This window comes from Xyrauchen texanus, chromosome 31 (genome assembly GCF_025860055.1).
Source record: "Xyrauchen texanus isolate HMW12.3.18 chromosome 31, RBS_HiC_50CHRs, whole genome shotgun sequence".
NCBI lineage: Eukaryota > Metazoa > Chordata > Actinopteri > Cypriniformes > Catostomidae > Xyrauchen > Xyrauchen texanus.
Genome location: NC_068306.1, coordinates 8,152,942 through 8,168,072, shown reverse-complemented (window position 1 = coordinate 8,168,072; position 15,131 = coordinate 8,152,942). Strand labels below are relative to the sequence as shown.

General features: G+C 41.2%; 1 protein-coding gene across 1 annotated transcript in view; it reads right to left on the bottom strand.

Moving 5' to 3' along the window:
* The window catches only part of LOC127624854 (cadherin-24-like), a 69,762-nt gene that overhangs the window by 21,174 nt on the left and 33,457 nt on the right, over positions 1-15,131 (bottom strand). Inside the window, exon 5 of the mRNA XM_052099805.1 lies at positions 4,729-4,910. Coding sequence (XP_051955765.1) covers positions 4,729-4,910 — 182 coding nt within the window. The remainder of the gene's footprint in view (positions 1-4,728; positions 4,911-15,131) is intronic.

Genomic DNA, 15,131 nt, shown 5'->3' with positions numbered 1-15,131 from the left:
AAGTGCGTCGGCCCACCGGGAATATGCCCGGTATGCCAGATTACCAGTCCAGCCCTGACTGTTAACACTTGGATTACAAAAGTATCTTTGGAGGTCTAGCTTTTGGAAAGAACGGTCATGTCAATTTCATTGCCTAAGGCCAGAAATGTACTTATACAGTAAGTACTTGGCCAACGCTTTGCCAGCGCACGGTCCGGTTGAACGTCCTTAACTTGTGTTCTTGCGTTACTGTGGCGGTAACAGACCTCGGTACTCAAATGGGTGATAGATTCACCTTCAAAAGTTGGTGCCATGAAACTGGATGTGTTCTAATAATGGTAATTTTATATAATTTGATTTACTTTGCCTTACTTTCTCAGCAATCATCTATTCAAATGGTTGCTCTGCCGTAGTTGACTTTAGAGAAAACCTATAGGACAATCGGACAGTTCAAACTCATGTCCGCTACCCACCATGTTCCCGAATGCAAAAGCGTTCCTCGATTCGACTGATTTCAATTTCCGATCTCCAGTGTTATCACTCGCATCGGTGTATATTCTTAGCAGTAATGTAATGCCGATACTTTACAGAGTTGAGATGACCGTTTTTTTTATTGACAGTGACATTGACATTGAGCGATGGTCAATGACAGCCAACAACAGCACAAATTAGACAAATTTAAATGGTTGTTGTTCTCCATCTTGATCACTCATTTTGATTTTAAAATGCGTATTGAGACCAGATCCAGAAACCGGTAGCTAAAATCATCATGGTGCCACCCAGTGGTTGCTCAGGAAAACTGTGTGCCCCTTGTGGCAATGTTGAGAATGCAACGTGTACTCGTACTGTGTTATGACTTGCGGTCTGACACATTTTGGAATGCAACTATGCACAAAAGTCTCTGCAGATGTATGTAACGTTTATGATGTTAAAATACGTTCTCCTATTCCATCTAAATGTGCAGAGACAACTATAAGTAAGCCATGCGAAGGTTGATTTTACCTAAAAGTGTTAATACTGTTGCTTGGTGGCACTATCAAAAACATTCTTCCATTTATTTAAAGGGATAGTTCACCCAAAAATGACAATTCTCTTATCATTTACTCATCCTCATCCCATTCTAGATATGTATGACTTTCTTTCTTCAGCAGAACACAAACTAAGATTTTTAGAGGAATATCTCAACTCTGTAGGTCCTCACAATGCAAGTGAATGTTGCTCCAAATGTAACAAAGGAAACATAAAAGTAATCCATATCTTCAGAAGCAATATAATAGGTATGGTGATTTAAGTCCTTTTTTATTCTAAATCTCCACTTTCACTTTTAGGTTTGAAAGTGAACCTAAACAGGCACCACATGCGAATTTCAGACGTAAAGGTGAAAGTGGAGATTTAGAGTAAAAAAAGGACTAATTTTGATCTGTTTGTCACCCACACCTACTATATTGCTTCTGAAGATTTGGATTTAACCACTGGAGTCTTATCGATTACTTCTATGTTTCCGTTATGTGATTAGTGGAGCAATAAATGTCTGGTCACCATTCACTTGCATTGTAAGGACCTACAGAGCTGAGATATTCTGAGATATATCCCTTTAAGTGGCCCATCCAGCATGACACAACAACACTGGCTCAACCAATGTCATGAGTTTGGGGCAGGACTTTCTGTTACCACCCAATGCAAAATGGGGGGAGTTTTTTGGAATCTGAAAACAGTCATTATTTTAACTTCCTGCTTGCCAACGCTGGTGGCGCAGAAATGACAACATTTCAAATTTTTTAACAAGTATGTTGTCATTATACGTCTATTAATTGTACAGTTATTTTGGGCACAGATAAACGTTTTCTATACCAAAACAATGTCAGGTAGATTTGCAGTTGTCAGTGAGTTACATTGTTTCAATCGCCCCTAAGAGTGTGTGTGGTATTGCTGTACTGTGGCAGTGGGCTTTACAGCAGGGCATTAGGAGTGTTGAGCATTACTAACACACAGATGAAAAGCACTGTCACTTGAGTTTGAACCAAATGTTAATCAACATCTCTGCTCGTCTCCTCTCGCTGTTACTCAGCAGCATTAGTCTCCCTGCACTCTTCCTCGTCGTCTAATTTGCTCGCCGTATTCACTCTACCTCCCTCCTCTCTCCGCGGCTGACTCATTTCGCTTGTTATTTGCAACCTTCACTTTCCTGTTTTCCATTTTATCTGAGTCTCTCCTTTGTGTTAGTTCCAGCCTTGTCTTTAATAGCACACATTCCTGTGATAGTAGTATTGAGCCCAGCGGATACTTAAGATCACACATACACACACACACACACACACACACACACACACACACACACACACACACACACACACCTGTCTTTATAAGCATTTATCAGGGCAGAAAATAGCTTGCTATTTATTTTCCAGTTTGCTTATTTTGAATCTGCTAAAAGGTGGAAACTCGCCTCTTTTCAATTAGTTCCGTGAGACTTGCCGTCCTTTTATGTGAATACACATTTCCAATCCCTGCAAAGTTTGAGTATGAATAAACGCTGCCTGTGTGCATTGTGGGGTCTCTTGGGGGGTGGCGCAGGTTAAATTTTCTTTCTGCCTGCACGAATACGCGATTTTGCTGGCAGAGGTTTGCTGTGCACAATGACCCTAATTTACATTTGATCTCAGAGTCAATTTAACTCGTTTTACATTTATCCTGTTATAACTTTGTTCTTTCCTTGTAATCACTCACCTGCTGTATTTAGTCTATCTTCTCTCTCTATAAAATACATACAAGATTTTGACATTTTCTGAGGAAAATGTGAGCGCTTGCCTGTGTGAAAGTGGTTGCCACGAGGCTAGGATGTTGTGGGTGTTTGCCAGGGTGTTGCTATGCTGTTGCTAAGGTGTTCTCAGTGGTTTATAGCTTGCTGCTATGTGGTTACTAGGATGCATTGGGTGGTTGTCAGGATGTTGCTTTACAGTTGCTAAGTTGTTTTGGGTGGGTGTTTTTTGCATGTCGCTATGCTTTTGCAAGGACATTCTGTGTGGTTTTAGCATGTTGCTATGTGGTTGCTAGGATGCATTGGGTGGTTGTCAGGATGTTGCTATACAGTTGCTAAGTTGTTTTGGGTGGGTGTTTTTTTAGCATGTTGCTATGCTTTTGCAAGGACATTCTGAGTGGTTTTAGCATGTTGCTATGTGGTTGCTAGGATGCATTGGGTGGTTGTCAGGATGTTGCTATACAGTTGCTAAGTTGTTTTGGGTGGGTGTTTTTTAGCATGTTGCTATGCTTTTGCAAGGACATTCTGAGTGGTTTTAGCATGTTGCTATGTGGTTGCTAGGATGCATTGGGTGGTTGTCAGGATGTTGCTATACAGTTGCTAAGTTGTTTTGGGTGGGTGTTTTTTAGCATGTGGCTATGCTTTTGCAAGGACATTCTGTGTGGTTTTAGCATGTTGCTATGTGGTTGCTAGGATGCATTGGGTGGTTGTCAGGATGTTGCTATACAGTTGCTAAGTTGTTTTGGGTGTTTTTTTTTTAGCATGTTGCTATGCTTTTGCAAGGACATTCTGTGTGGTTTTAGCATGTTGCTATGTGGTTGCTAGGATGCATTGGGTGGTTGTCAGGATGTTGCTATACAGTTGCTAAGTTGTTTTGGGTGGTTTTTTTTTAGCATGTTGCTATGCTTTTGCAAGGACATTCTGTGTGGTTTTAGCATGTTGCTATGTGGTTGCTAGGGTGTTCTGTTGTTTCTTAGCATGTTGATTTATAGATAGTTTCTTTCTGGCCCAAGTGAAAAGAGCCCACCCAAATCTCTACAATATGTTTGTCCCTTGTTAGTCTATGAGATTTTTATATTGTTTTTTCGTCTGCCAGGCGATGAAGTCTGTGCCAAAGTTGAATAATTAGGGTTTGGGTTGTTTAAAAGTATGAGCAATAACAATAGTGCAGCTTGCCTTTGCAAGTGCAAAAAAAGCATTTTGGTTCTGATTAAGGAATGGAACAAATAAACAGAAAAAAACAGCATTAGATTTTTAAAGTGATAGTTCACCTAAAAAATTTACATTTTCTTATCATTTACTCACCCTCATGCCATCCCAGATTTGTATGACTTTCTTTCTTCTGCTGAACACAAGTGAAGATTTTTAGAAGAATATCTCAGCTTTGTAGGTCCATACAATGCAAGTGAATGGTGGTCAGACCTTTATAAGGCAAAAAATCCCATAAAGGAAACATAAAAGTAACCAATATGACTCCGGTGTTTAAATCCAAATCTTCAGAAGCAATATAATAGGTTTAGGTGAGAAATATTTCAGTCTGTTTTTACTCTAAAACTCAACTTTAACTTTCACTTTCAGATGTGAAAGTGATACTAAACAGGCACCACATGTGACCTGATGTAAAAGTGAAAGTGGAGATTTAGAGCAAAAAAAAGGACTGTAATTTTGACCTGTTTCTCACCCACACCTACTACACACTGTAGCTTCTGTAGATATGGATTTAACCACTGGACGGATTGGATGGATTACTTCTATGTTTCCTTTATGTGATTTTTGGAGCTACAAAGGTCTGATCACTATTCATTTGCATTGTATGGATCTAAAAAGTTGAGATATGCTTCTAAAAATCTTCCTTTGTGTTCAGCAGATGAAAGAAAGTCATACACATCTGGGATGGCATGAGGGTGAGTAAATGATGAGAGAATTTTCATTTTTGGGTGAACTATCCCTTTAAGTTTCAAATGACCCACATACATATTCTCAACTCCCACCTTGTTTAACAAAATCACAGCCTCTTGGTTAAGTCCGGTTATGTTGAACGTGTCCCCTGCCTCTCCATCCACGATCGTAAAGACCATCCAAGCATTTTCTCCCAGATCTGCATCTGTTGCCGAGAGACGACCAATCTCCACACCAGGAATGGCCAGTTCAGACACAGAGAATGACCACATGCCTGTGGTAAAAAGCAAGGGATTCACTATTATGAACTGCAAATTGAGTTTTAGAACCCGATTCACTAAAGGAATCGTGCTAATTGGCTCTTGGAAAATCTAAAAAAGTTAGCTCGACTACTATACACTCTACGTCTGTATATACACCGATCAACCACAACATTAAAACCACCGGCCTAATATTATGTTTGTCCCCCTCGAGCCGCCAAAACAGCACCAACCAGCATCTCAGATTAGCATTTTGAGATGATATTCTACTTGCCACATAACTTCGTGCTGTCTTATTGCCCGGGCTCTAAAAACATCAAGCCCTTTTTCTGTTTCTGACAGAGGCCCCCAATATGTGTCACATTTTTGGGAAGAATTCTGTCGACAGCTGGGGGCTACGGTGAGTTTGTCTTCTGGGTTTCATCCACGGAAAATGGGCAAATCAGGAGCTGGTAAAGGCCCTGCACTGTGTGGCCTCCCATAATCTTCTTGGAGCGATCATTTAGTCTGGGTCAAGTATGCCCACAACTCCATGCAGTCTTCGTCTACGGGGTAGACGAATCACCCTTCCAGTGCAGACTAGATTATCATCCCCCACTGTTCCCCACACAAGAAACCAACGCACACGTTCCATCCGCCCATGCCTTTATGCAGAGTTACCGACGCACCTGGAAATCTGACAGTAAAGCCCTCATTTGGACTGGTGCTCACGTTAACAGGTTGGCAGACCGGCACCGGGCAGAAGGATTGGCTGTCCTCTAAGGGCACCTTCCAGCCCTTCACATTCTACATTCCTCAACCCAATGACTGCTCATTATTACTATTAATAAATCTTTTGAACTGTTCCTCGGCTCTTGGGTCAGTTTGTCTCACTATCGTTCAGTACAGTAATACGTTTCTTTGCTGCTATTAGTAGCGCAGATCCTTGTTAAACCAGATTGCGGTCTTATTGAATGAATGTTATTATAACAAAATTTTAGCAAACTGAGTTTTATGTGCCTTGTTCTATGTTTCACTGCAGTTTCCTGGTGAAATGAACACTAGAGGTGCTACAACAACTGTGCGTTTTATTCACTTTCACACAAATCACGACTGGAACAGCTGATTATGACTTTATTAATACTTATTTTTCACCCTATTACTCAAACACAGCGATGTTATGATATCGAAACACGTTTACTCTACGCATCATTTGAAAAATGCTACATTTTAACACTTGTATTACTTGTATCCTATATGATTAGCTGGTGCGGTAACTCACCTCATAGAGTGTTGACCTTTGGACTCGGAGACCAAAGCTCGAGCCCAGCCACGAATGCTCGAAACAAAAGTGAAAGTAAAATGAAAGCATCATAGAAACAACACAAAATGATATGGTTGCGGTTTTGTTTACATCTCATTTGTCTTTTAGGACACTGCTGGTTAGGTTAAGGTGAAAGTTTTAGTTTAGAGTGGTACATTTTTCTCATTAAAATTCGCCTTAAAAACGCTTTTAGTGAATTAAATCCCCCATGGAAATTTCACTGGGAAACTGCAGCAAAACAGTACAGCATGTAATTTTGGTTTGCAGAAATGTTGACCTGGTCACGTAACCTGGTTCATGAGATCAGGATGAAATAAGGCCACGTCCACACTAATACATTTTCGTTTGAAAACGCCTTCATTTAGCTGAATTTACGCCTGTCATCCGCACTGGAAAAGCACTTTCTTCCACTGTAAACATTGTGTTTCTAAAACGCTCTTCAGAACCATATACTTTAGAAAACGATGATGTTAGGAAACTGAAATGTAGTTCCCCTTCTGTCGCTCTCTCCACGTTGTGTCGGAGAAGCGACACTAGGGGTCTCTCTTGAAAGGGAACGCTGTCTCCAAACAGAGGCTCACCCACTGGGTTGTCGACGCCATTTCATTGGCTTATCACACCCAGGCCGTACCCTCCTTGCGGGTTCGAGCGCACTCAAACAGAAGTGTTGCGGCCGGACCATTTCCGGCTCCTCAGAAAAATCCTGAATAAACTCCCGTATTTGCCCGCTTAAATACCCGTATGTCCGGGGGCGGGGTATGCGAATACCGTCTGCCAACTTCTCATTGGCCTTTTTTCATAGATCAGAGGCATATATCGGTGCTCAAGAGAGACCCCTAGTGTCGCTTCTCCACGACACAGCGTCTCGTTCCCTCCATCGGGGAACGGAGGTTACATACGTAACCAAGACGTTTTCAAACGAAAACGGATTAGTGTGGAAATGGCCTAGGCGCAGGTGCTTCGCTTTGAAATAACACACGCGTAATGGTGCAGCCGTTTAGTGGATTTGCCACTGAGAGGTTCAGTAAATAATCAGGCAAAAACGAGGCCATCCCATAAATTTGAACATCATTATCTTTATTAATCTCATTACATAAATCATCCATATAAATCGCCTACAGCCATTTAACTGCTTTTCAGATCGATTACAGCTCTACTCATAACTAGACATTCAAACAAAGAGACTGGGAAAAAAGCCTTTGCTCAGTCTTCTCTCACATAAAAGCTTCTCTCAGTTTTTTCTCTCTCAGTTTTCAAGACAAGTTTAAGAACTGGCTCCTCTGTCTTTGAGAGCAGCTATATACTGTGCGCCAAAAATTTAAGTATAAAAAGAGAAAACCTCCTCGAGTCTGTTTAAACCTGATTAGATACGACAAATAACACATACAATATTCTGCATTCCACGAGAGAATCAAAAGTGGGGTTTTCTTACCACAAAAAGAACACACATTATTTATTTTACTTTATTTTTCATATATCACAGTAACAAAAAGATATAGGATGAATGGATAAGATCAGTACCCTAGCTTAATAGTAAGCACTAATCAATAAATGGCAAAAAGCCAAATAAATGACAAAGAAGGAATCTATCAAATGCACAAATACCAACCATGGTTTTTTTTCCAATGCAAGTAAAGCAATATCAAAGAGAGGGAAATGAGAATGATCCAAAAAGCGAGTGGGGTAGAAATACAAAGTGGGACGCTGATGATTCCTTGCTTCTTGTAAGAGACAAATTTGTTCCAGATCAGAAAATGTATCATGCAAACAACAAAGGCAGAGACAGTGTGATTCACCAGAGGCAGTTTGTGCCAGCTAATAACTCCTAACATTCATTAAAACTGAGTGTAGCCAAGAGAAGATGATCAGAGAAACACTGGGGGAATACAATATGGCTCCTGTGCACACTATATTAACACTGTGCATTATTCAGAGGAAAGGAGGAGAGATTAAGGGAGAGATAAACAGAACAAAAGAGAGAATGACAATAGGAGAACTGGAGAAGGAAAGACTGGGAAACAAAAGAGGGTCTGTTTCAAAACAGGTTCCAAATATTTTTTTTCTTACCCAGTACTGTTGTCTTACTTGTCAAGTAGAAATACCTAAACATCATTAAAATTGGATATATTTACTGTACTTGAGAAGCAAAATGAAATGCTAAGTCTTGTCAGAGAAATCTCAAAACATGAAAAAATTAAACCAACTTGTTTTCCCTTTAAATTAAGTATTTTATTAAATTAAGAAGTTAAACATCACTGTCAACCCAAACAGAGGTCCCAAGCTCAAAACTTTATTTTTGATATACATACACCGATCAGACACAATGTTAAAACCACCTGCCTAATATTGTTTAGGTCCCCCTCGTGCCACCAAAACAGCGCCAACACGCATCTCAGACTAGCATTCAGAGATGATATTCTTCTCAGCACAATTGTACAGAGTGGTTATCCGAGTTACTGTAGACTTTGTCAGTTCAAACCAGTCTGGCCATTCTCTGTTGACCTCTCTCATCAACAAGGCGTTTCTGCCTGCAGAACTGACCCTTGTTGTTGTCCAAAATGTTGTTAGATACTGGAGCTACCGTTAATGTTCACATCAACCATCAGAATGGGGAAAAAAATTGTATCTCAGTGATTTGGATCATGGTATGATTGTTGGTGCCAGACGGGCTGGTTTGAGTATTTCTGGGATTTTCACACACAACAATCTCTAGAATTTACTCAGAATGGTGCTAAAAACAAAAATCATCCAGTGAGCGGCAGTTCTGTGGACGGAAATGCCTTGTTGATGAGAGAGCTCAATAGAGAATGGCCAGACTGGTTCAAACTGACAAAGTCTACAGTAACTCAGATAACTGCTCTGTACAATTGGGGTTAGAAGGATATCATCTCTGAATGCTATTCTGAGATATGGGTGTGGAGCAGAGGGGTCCGTAATTCTCTCTCTCTCGAACCATCGTCACCGGCCACCTTTATCCCTCGCACGCCTCATCAGGCCGATTGGGGACCGGGCGCGCGATATTCCGACCCGGCCCCGCCCCCCTCCGCTCCACAATGGGTTTGCGCTGTTTTGGTGGCACGAGGGGGACCTACACAATATTAGGCGGGTGGTTTTAACGTTTAATATTTAAAGTATATATATTTACAGTATATATATATATATATATATTTTTTTTTTTTTTTGTTTTGTTTGTTTTGTTTTTTACATAACAAAAATGATGATAAATGTCACAATATTAATATCCATGCGTCAATATTTACAGAGCAATACATTATTTTGTAGAGGGGGGTCAAAATGATTTTGGAGCAAAACTACTGGTAACAAAATAATATTAGAAAGGTGGCAGTGGCATTATTAAATATTTACAGAGAGATAAGTTGCTATATTTGAAAAACAGTTGACCTCAACACCCCTCGTTGCGTTGTATTCAAATGGTGTGAGCCCAAAAATAGGAAAACACACTTTTATTTTATTATTTTTTAAGTTGGAGTGCTAATAACTCCACAAGTGTTACAGATATCTAAATACCCTTTCAGATTCTGGTTCAGAAGTAACTTTCCTTTTCTTCATATTTAAGGCACTTTATGGTTAAAACCCAAAGATATGGGGCTCTCAGTGTGGCTCCATCTTTAAATTGTTACATTTTACCCATTTTCAATGGTTGAAAACCAGATGTTGGTCACATGGTATAAAGCTAATTTTCAATGTCCAACACAACAAATATGTACCTTTAGAACTTACCTTTATTAATTCACATTAAAGTCATAATGTCTAAAATATGAACTTATTCAGAATAAGTGACACACGTGGCTCTTAATTTCTTTGTCATTTTGCTTCTGAAGTAAATGCATTGTGTTTTAAGGATGTTTAGACATTTTTACTGGAAAACCAAAATAAATTTTCTTGCAGTGTATGATGCATTAAAATGCTGCCTCGAAAGGCAGCTCACTAGGTTTTGGAAATATTGAGTGTGTATGTAGGAGAGAAGGATAAAACAGAGGGAGTTAGGGAGAAAGAGACGAAGAGCGTGAAAGATGTATTGTATGTCTCCAAGCAGTATTTTTCAGATGTGATTTTGCTGTGCACTGATGCAGAAAGCTCTGAACTTTAAAATAAATATTAACCACATGGATTTTGAAGAGAAGAATCCATAGGGATGTGGGATAAAACCCATGACACCCTACAGACAGGCCGGAGCCCTTAAAAGGAGGCATAACATAACATATATTATCATTATCTCTGGCACTGTGATAATAGTCACCATCGCCATCATCATTATTTTCTACTTTAAAATTATGATACGCAGTGTGATACAGTACTCGTTTGATGATGCAAGTTTCTCAGAGGGCCTAAAACATTCAGTCTTTGTACTATTGGCATTAAACTTTCAATGTTTGTTATGAAATATCCCTAATCACTGGCGTCCCTGCAGCTGTGAAATATGAAATACTCGGTGAACGCTCAACAACACTCTGGAGGGTGTAGCAATAGTCCCATGGACCATTTGGTGGCCTTTGTTGTAGCAACATTGAGTCTATACCCTTAACAAACACTTAAAGATCCTCTTGGTCTGACAAACACAATTTTCAAAAAATAAAAATGTATCTTTTACTATACTAATACTAATCTAAACATCCTTAAAACAAGATGCATTTATTTCAGAAGCAAAACGACATAACGAAATGCGAAAAAGTGAAGAGCCACATGTGTCACTTATGCTGAATAAGTTAATATTTTAGACATTATGACTTTAGTGAGGTTTATGCATAAACAAGAAACAAAAATATTTGTCAATTGTGTAAGAAATATAAACTTTATTCAGAAAGAAAAAATATATTTTTCTTACCCCAATGTCAGACTTCTTTCTTGTTTTAAGCAGAAAGTAAACAAAATTTTGTTCGGTTTCTCTGTAAACAAGGCAAATTTTGTGAATGTGCAAGGGACAAGGCAACTCGTGTTGCAACTCGAGAGAGCGCTAACTCTAAGCTTACATTTGGTGCCAGCGCAAAGTGCAATTGGCTGTGGGTGGGACTGTTTGCGCTATCTGTGGGTGCATGCACATAAACTGTGTAATGTATGTTAATGAAGTGGCGCAAATTGCTATTTTCCTGAGAAATAGGTCATTGCGCTAAGATGTTTCAGTACCATGTCTGTTTTCAGTGCAAAGTCTAAATTCAGTACCAACATTTGTAGTTTGGAGATTTCCACCAGCAGGTGGAAATTCATGTCAAAACTCAAAAAGAAAATATAGTGCAACATCAAATTATGTCACTGACAATCACTGTTGTAATTTTTTTTAAATCAAAACTTCTAAATCACAAGCGATATAGCTTCTGGTTCATTGGTCACACATGAAATGCATGTGTAAATGGAACAATGGTAAGGAGGAGGAGAGAACCGGCTTGACAATATAAATAATATTTTAATGTAAAACAGAAACCAAAAGACACAAACACACACATAGGGTGGACAGCTGCCCTTGAACTTTCTCTCTCTGTTGCACCACCGTCCGCAGTCTGCCTTCATCCCTCTCGGAGGCTTGATTAGCCTGATAAGGGGCCGGGTGTGTAAAATCTCCACCCTGTCACATTCCTCCCTCGTTCTCTCAGGCCGGGGAGCCTCTAGCATGACATGCACCCCACTCCCACCCCCCTTCCCTGGGGGAGGCCATGCCTTATGCCCCGTCTGCCGGCAGGTCATTCCCGCCTTCCTGAATCTGGGAGGGGACAGGGGGAGGGAAACAATAATGAAAAACAGAAGGAAAAGGCCAACGTGGAGCGGCAGTGGGAGAGAGAGAGGAGAGAGAGAGAAAAAACCTTACTTGCCGGTTCTCTTATACAACATAGCTTGGTCCTCAGCCACTCCTCCACCCTCTAACAGATGACAGCCGCACCTCCCCAGGTGGATTGGAGGCAGTCCTCCAGCTCCTGGCGGACGGGAATGCCCCGCCACGTTCTCGGGGAACAGAAGGGATCTCCCCAGCCCCTGGCAGATGGTTCTCCCGCTCCAGGCGTTCAGCAGAAAGCCCCTCCCCACTCGTGGTCGGCAATCTCAGACCCCATGTGTTTCAGCAGCTGGTAGGGGTCTTCTCCGCCCCTGGCAGCGGAACTGACCACTCTAGGCGGTCGGTTAGGAGCCCCATCTCCCCTAGCGGTCGGCGGCCATTTCTCTGCTTCCAGGCCATGGCTACTCCGTTGGGATGGATGGTAGCGGCGAGAACTCCCCTACGGCGTATCCCTCCTCCTTCTCAGGTCTTCGGCACAAGTGTAAAGGGAAAAATGGAAAGGAGGCGGCGAGACCCGGCTTGACAATATAAATAATATTTTAATGTAAAATGGAAACCAAAAGACACAAAAACACACATAGGGTGGACAGCTGCCTGTAAACGTTCTTTCTCTGTCGCGCCACCATCCGCAGTCGGCTGTTATCCCTCTCGGAGGCTTGATTAGCCTGATAAGGGGCCGGGTGTGTTAAATCAGGACCCGGCCCTGTCCTCCGCCCTGTCACAGCACACTATGCATGCAATTCCGAACTTTGCTGCATGCTATTGCTAGTTGATAATGGCTGATGCCATTAGGGGGAGGGATTGCATCTCAGAGCATTTGACTGGACAACATTTTGCATACACCCCTGAGCAGGAGATTATGTCATCAATACTTGTGGTCCATTTACTGAAAAATGAAGACTTTAAATGCATAACAGCTAAAAGCTTAAAGTGAAAACCTTTGGTCTACACCAGCATATAGCTGGCCTCAAATCAACCAGACACAAACTAAGCACCACAAAACTTTTGATTTCAGGCAGTTTTTAGGAAAAGAAAAAGTATTTTATCCATCTTTGTTGTTACAAACAATGGTGCCTCATTTCCTTGTTTCAGACCTGTGAGGCAGATAACGAACACCCAAACGACATGCTGTAACCAAACCCAGCAAATCCAACAAACATGAGCATTCAAGTTTTGGAAAGCTTGTGGGAAATCACAAACAAGCCCAGCAAAACATTTTATTGGCATCTGTAAACCATGCGCCTTTTTATCAGGGGGAACATCGTATAGATATTGAGTGGTATAAGCATTCAACTGAAATATTTTAAAACAGCGAGGGAGTATTCTTCAGGGAACAGAAGGAGAGAAAGGGAGAGGTAGCTGCAGGTGTTTTACACAAGCTGTGGTTACTTTGCCGTATCTGAGTAATTCAAGATGGTGATTTATATTGCCCTAAATGAGCTGAACAGCTGAACTGCTGAACTCAGAGTCGGAGCAACACTTTGAGTTACGAGTTAAGCTCTATGCTTGCACTAAGTCTTGGGACCACTCTTGCTCACAGGTGACTTAGACATCTCTAAAGTTTTCAGGAGTTGTTTACTAAAGCCAAAAACATACTTTACACAAACCCTTCTAGCAACACAAGCTCGATTTCATGCAATGTTGCGAAATGTGTCACACAACAGCAGTGTAAGTACATGCTGCATTCACACTGTTGCGGATAAGAGGAGCTATAGTGGTCATTAGCTTAAAAAGTTAAGACAGAGCAGCAGTTTGAAGAGAACTTTGCAGTGAAAGTTAATGTTAATGTTAGTTAAACTGTCGACATGTTCATATTCAGTTTAACAGCAGGGGCTTATAAAGGAAACACCACAGAATGCACAATAAAGACACTACAAAATGAAAACTGAAGAATGGTGGATTTTAGTCCATGCCTTTTAGCTTTAAAGCCACCTATATGCTAGTCTACTCCTCAAAGTTTACGAAATTAACTTTTAAAGGAATTTTCCGGATTTAGCACAAGTTGAGCTTAGCATTTGTGGCATAATATTGGTTACCCCTCATTTTCTTTAACTAAACCCAAACATCTAGGTTACAGTAATGCACTTACAATAGAAGTGAATGGTGCCGATCTGTAAACGTTTCAAAAGTGGAATGAGAATCAGTGTTGCGGTGTTAAATTGAGCTACAGTCTTGTTTCCACAAGGGGGCAATAGAGTTTGGGGTGTTGAGAGAGAGGACTTTGGAAGACGTGAGAGGAAGTTAAGTTAGTTCACGTGAATGGATGGTGTAAATAAAAGGTTCAGATGAAAAACTTTTGTGAATCATCAGCGGAGTTGTTAACAACAACTAGCGAAGCTACAAACTTAACTAAATTTTTCAGTAGCATTAAAGTAACTCGTCTATTTTCACAATATTGCTGCTTTTTCAGTAACAAGTAAAACCATTTTTAAATGTAGCGAATCAAAACGCTACATTTGTCACATTGTAATTTGAACGCAGCAATGGAGCCGAGGAAATAATCAAATGTGCTCACCAAAACTGTCATCTCTAGCTTATGTTGTGCTGGGAATACCAAACATTTAAATTAACTGGTTCTTTCGGACAGTTCACTTAAATGAAATGGTTAAACAATTCCCTTATATTTAGTGTTGGGAACTCCGATTCATTTCAGTGAGTCAGTTCTTTTGGACGGTTCATGTAAATGAACTAGTTAACATAAATGATTCACTTACTCACTTGAGCAACCCAGCCTTCTTCCATCCATCCATCTTCAACAGCTTATCTGAAGTCGGGTCGCGGGGGCAAACTTCCCTATCCCGAGCCACATTAACCAGCTCTGACTGGGGGACCCCGAGGCGTTCCCAGGCCAGTGTGGAGATGTGGCTCTCGCTTTGGACGTACAGGGATTGGATCGCACTAAGAAGGGACCCCCCCCACCCCACCCCGTACTCCCACAGCACCTCCCACAGTCTCTCCCGGGGGACCCGGTCATACACCTTCTCCAGATCCACAAAACACATGTAGACCGGATGGGCATACTCCCAGGCCCCCTCCAGTGGGGCAGTGGTGGCTCAGCAGTTAAGGCTCTGGGTTACTGACCAGAAGGTCAGGGGTTCAGGCCCCAACACCACCAAGACACCACTGTTGGGCCCTTGAGCAAGGCCC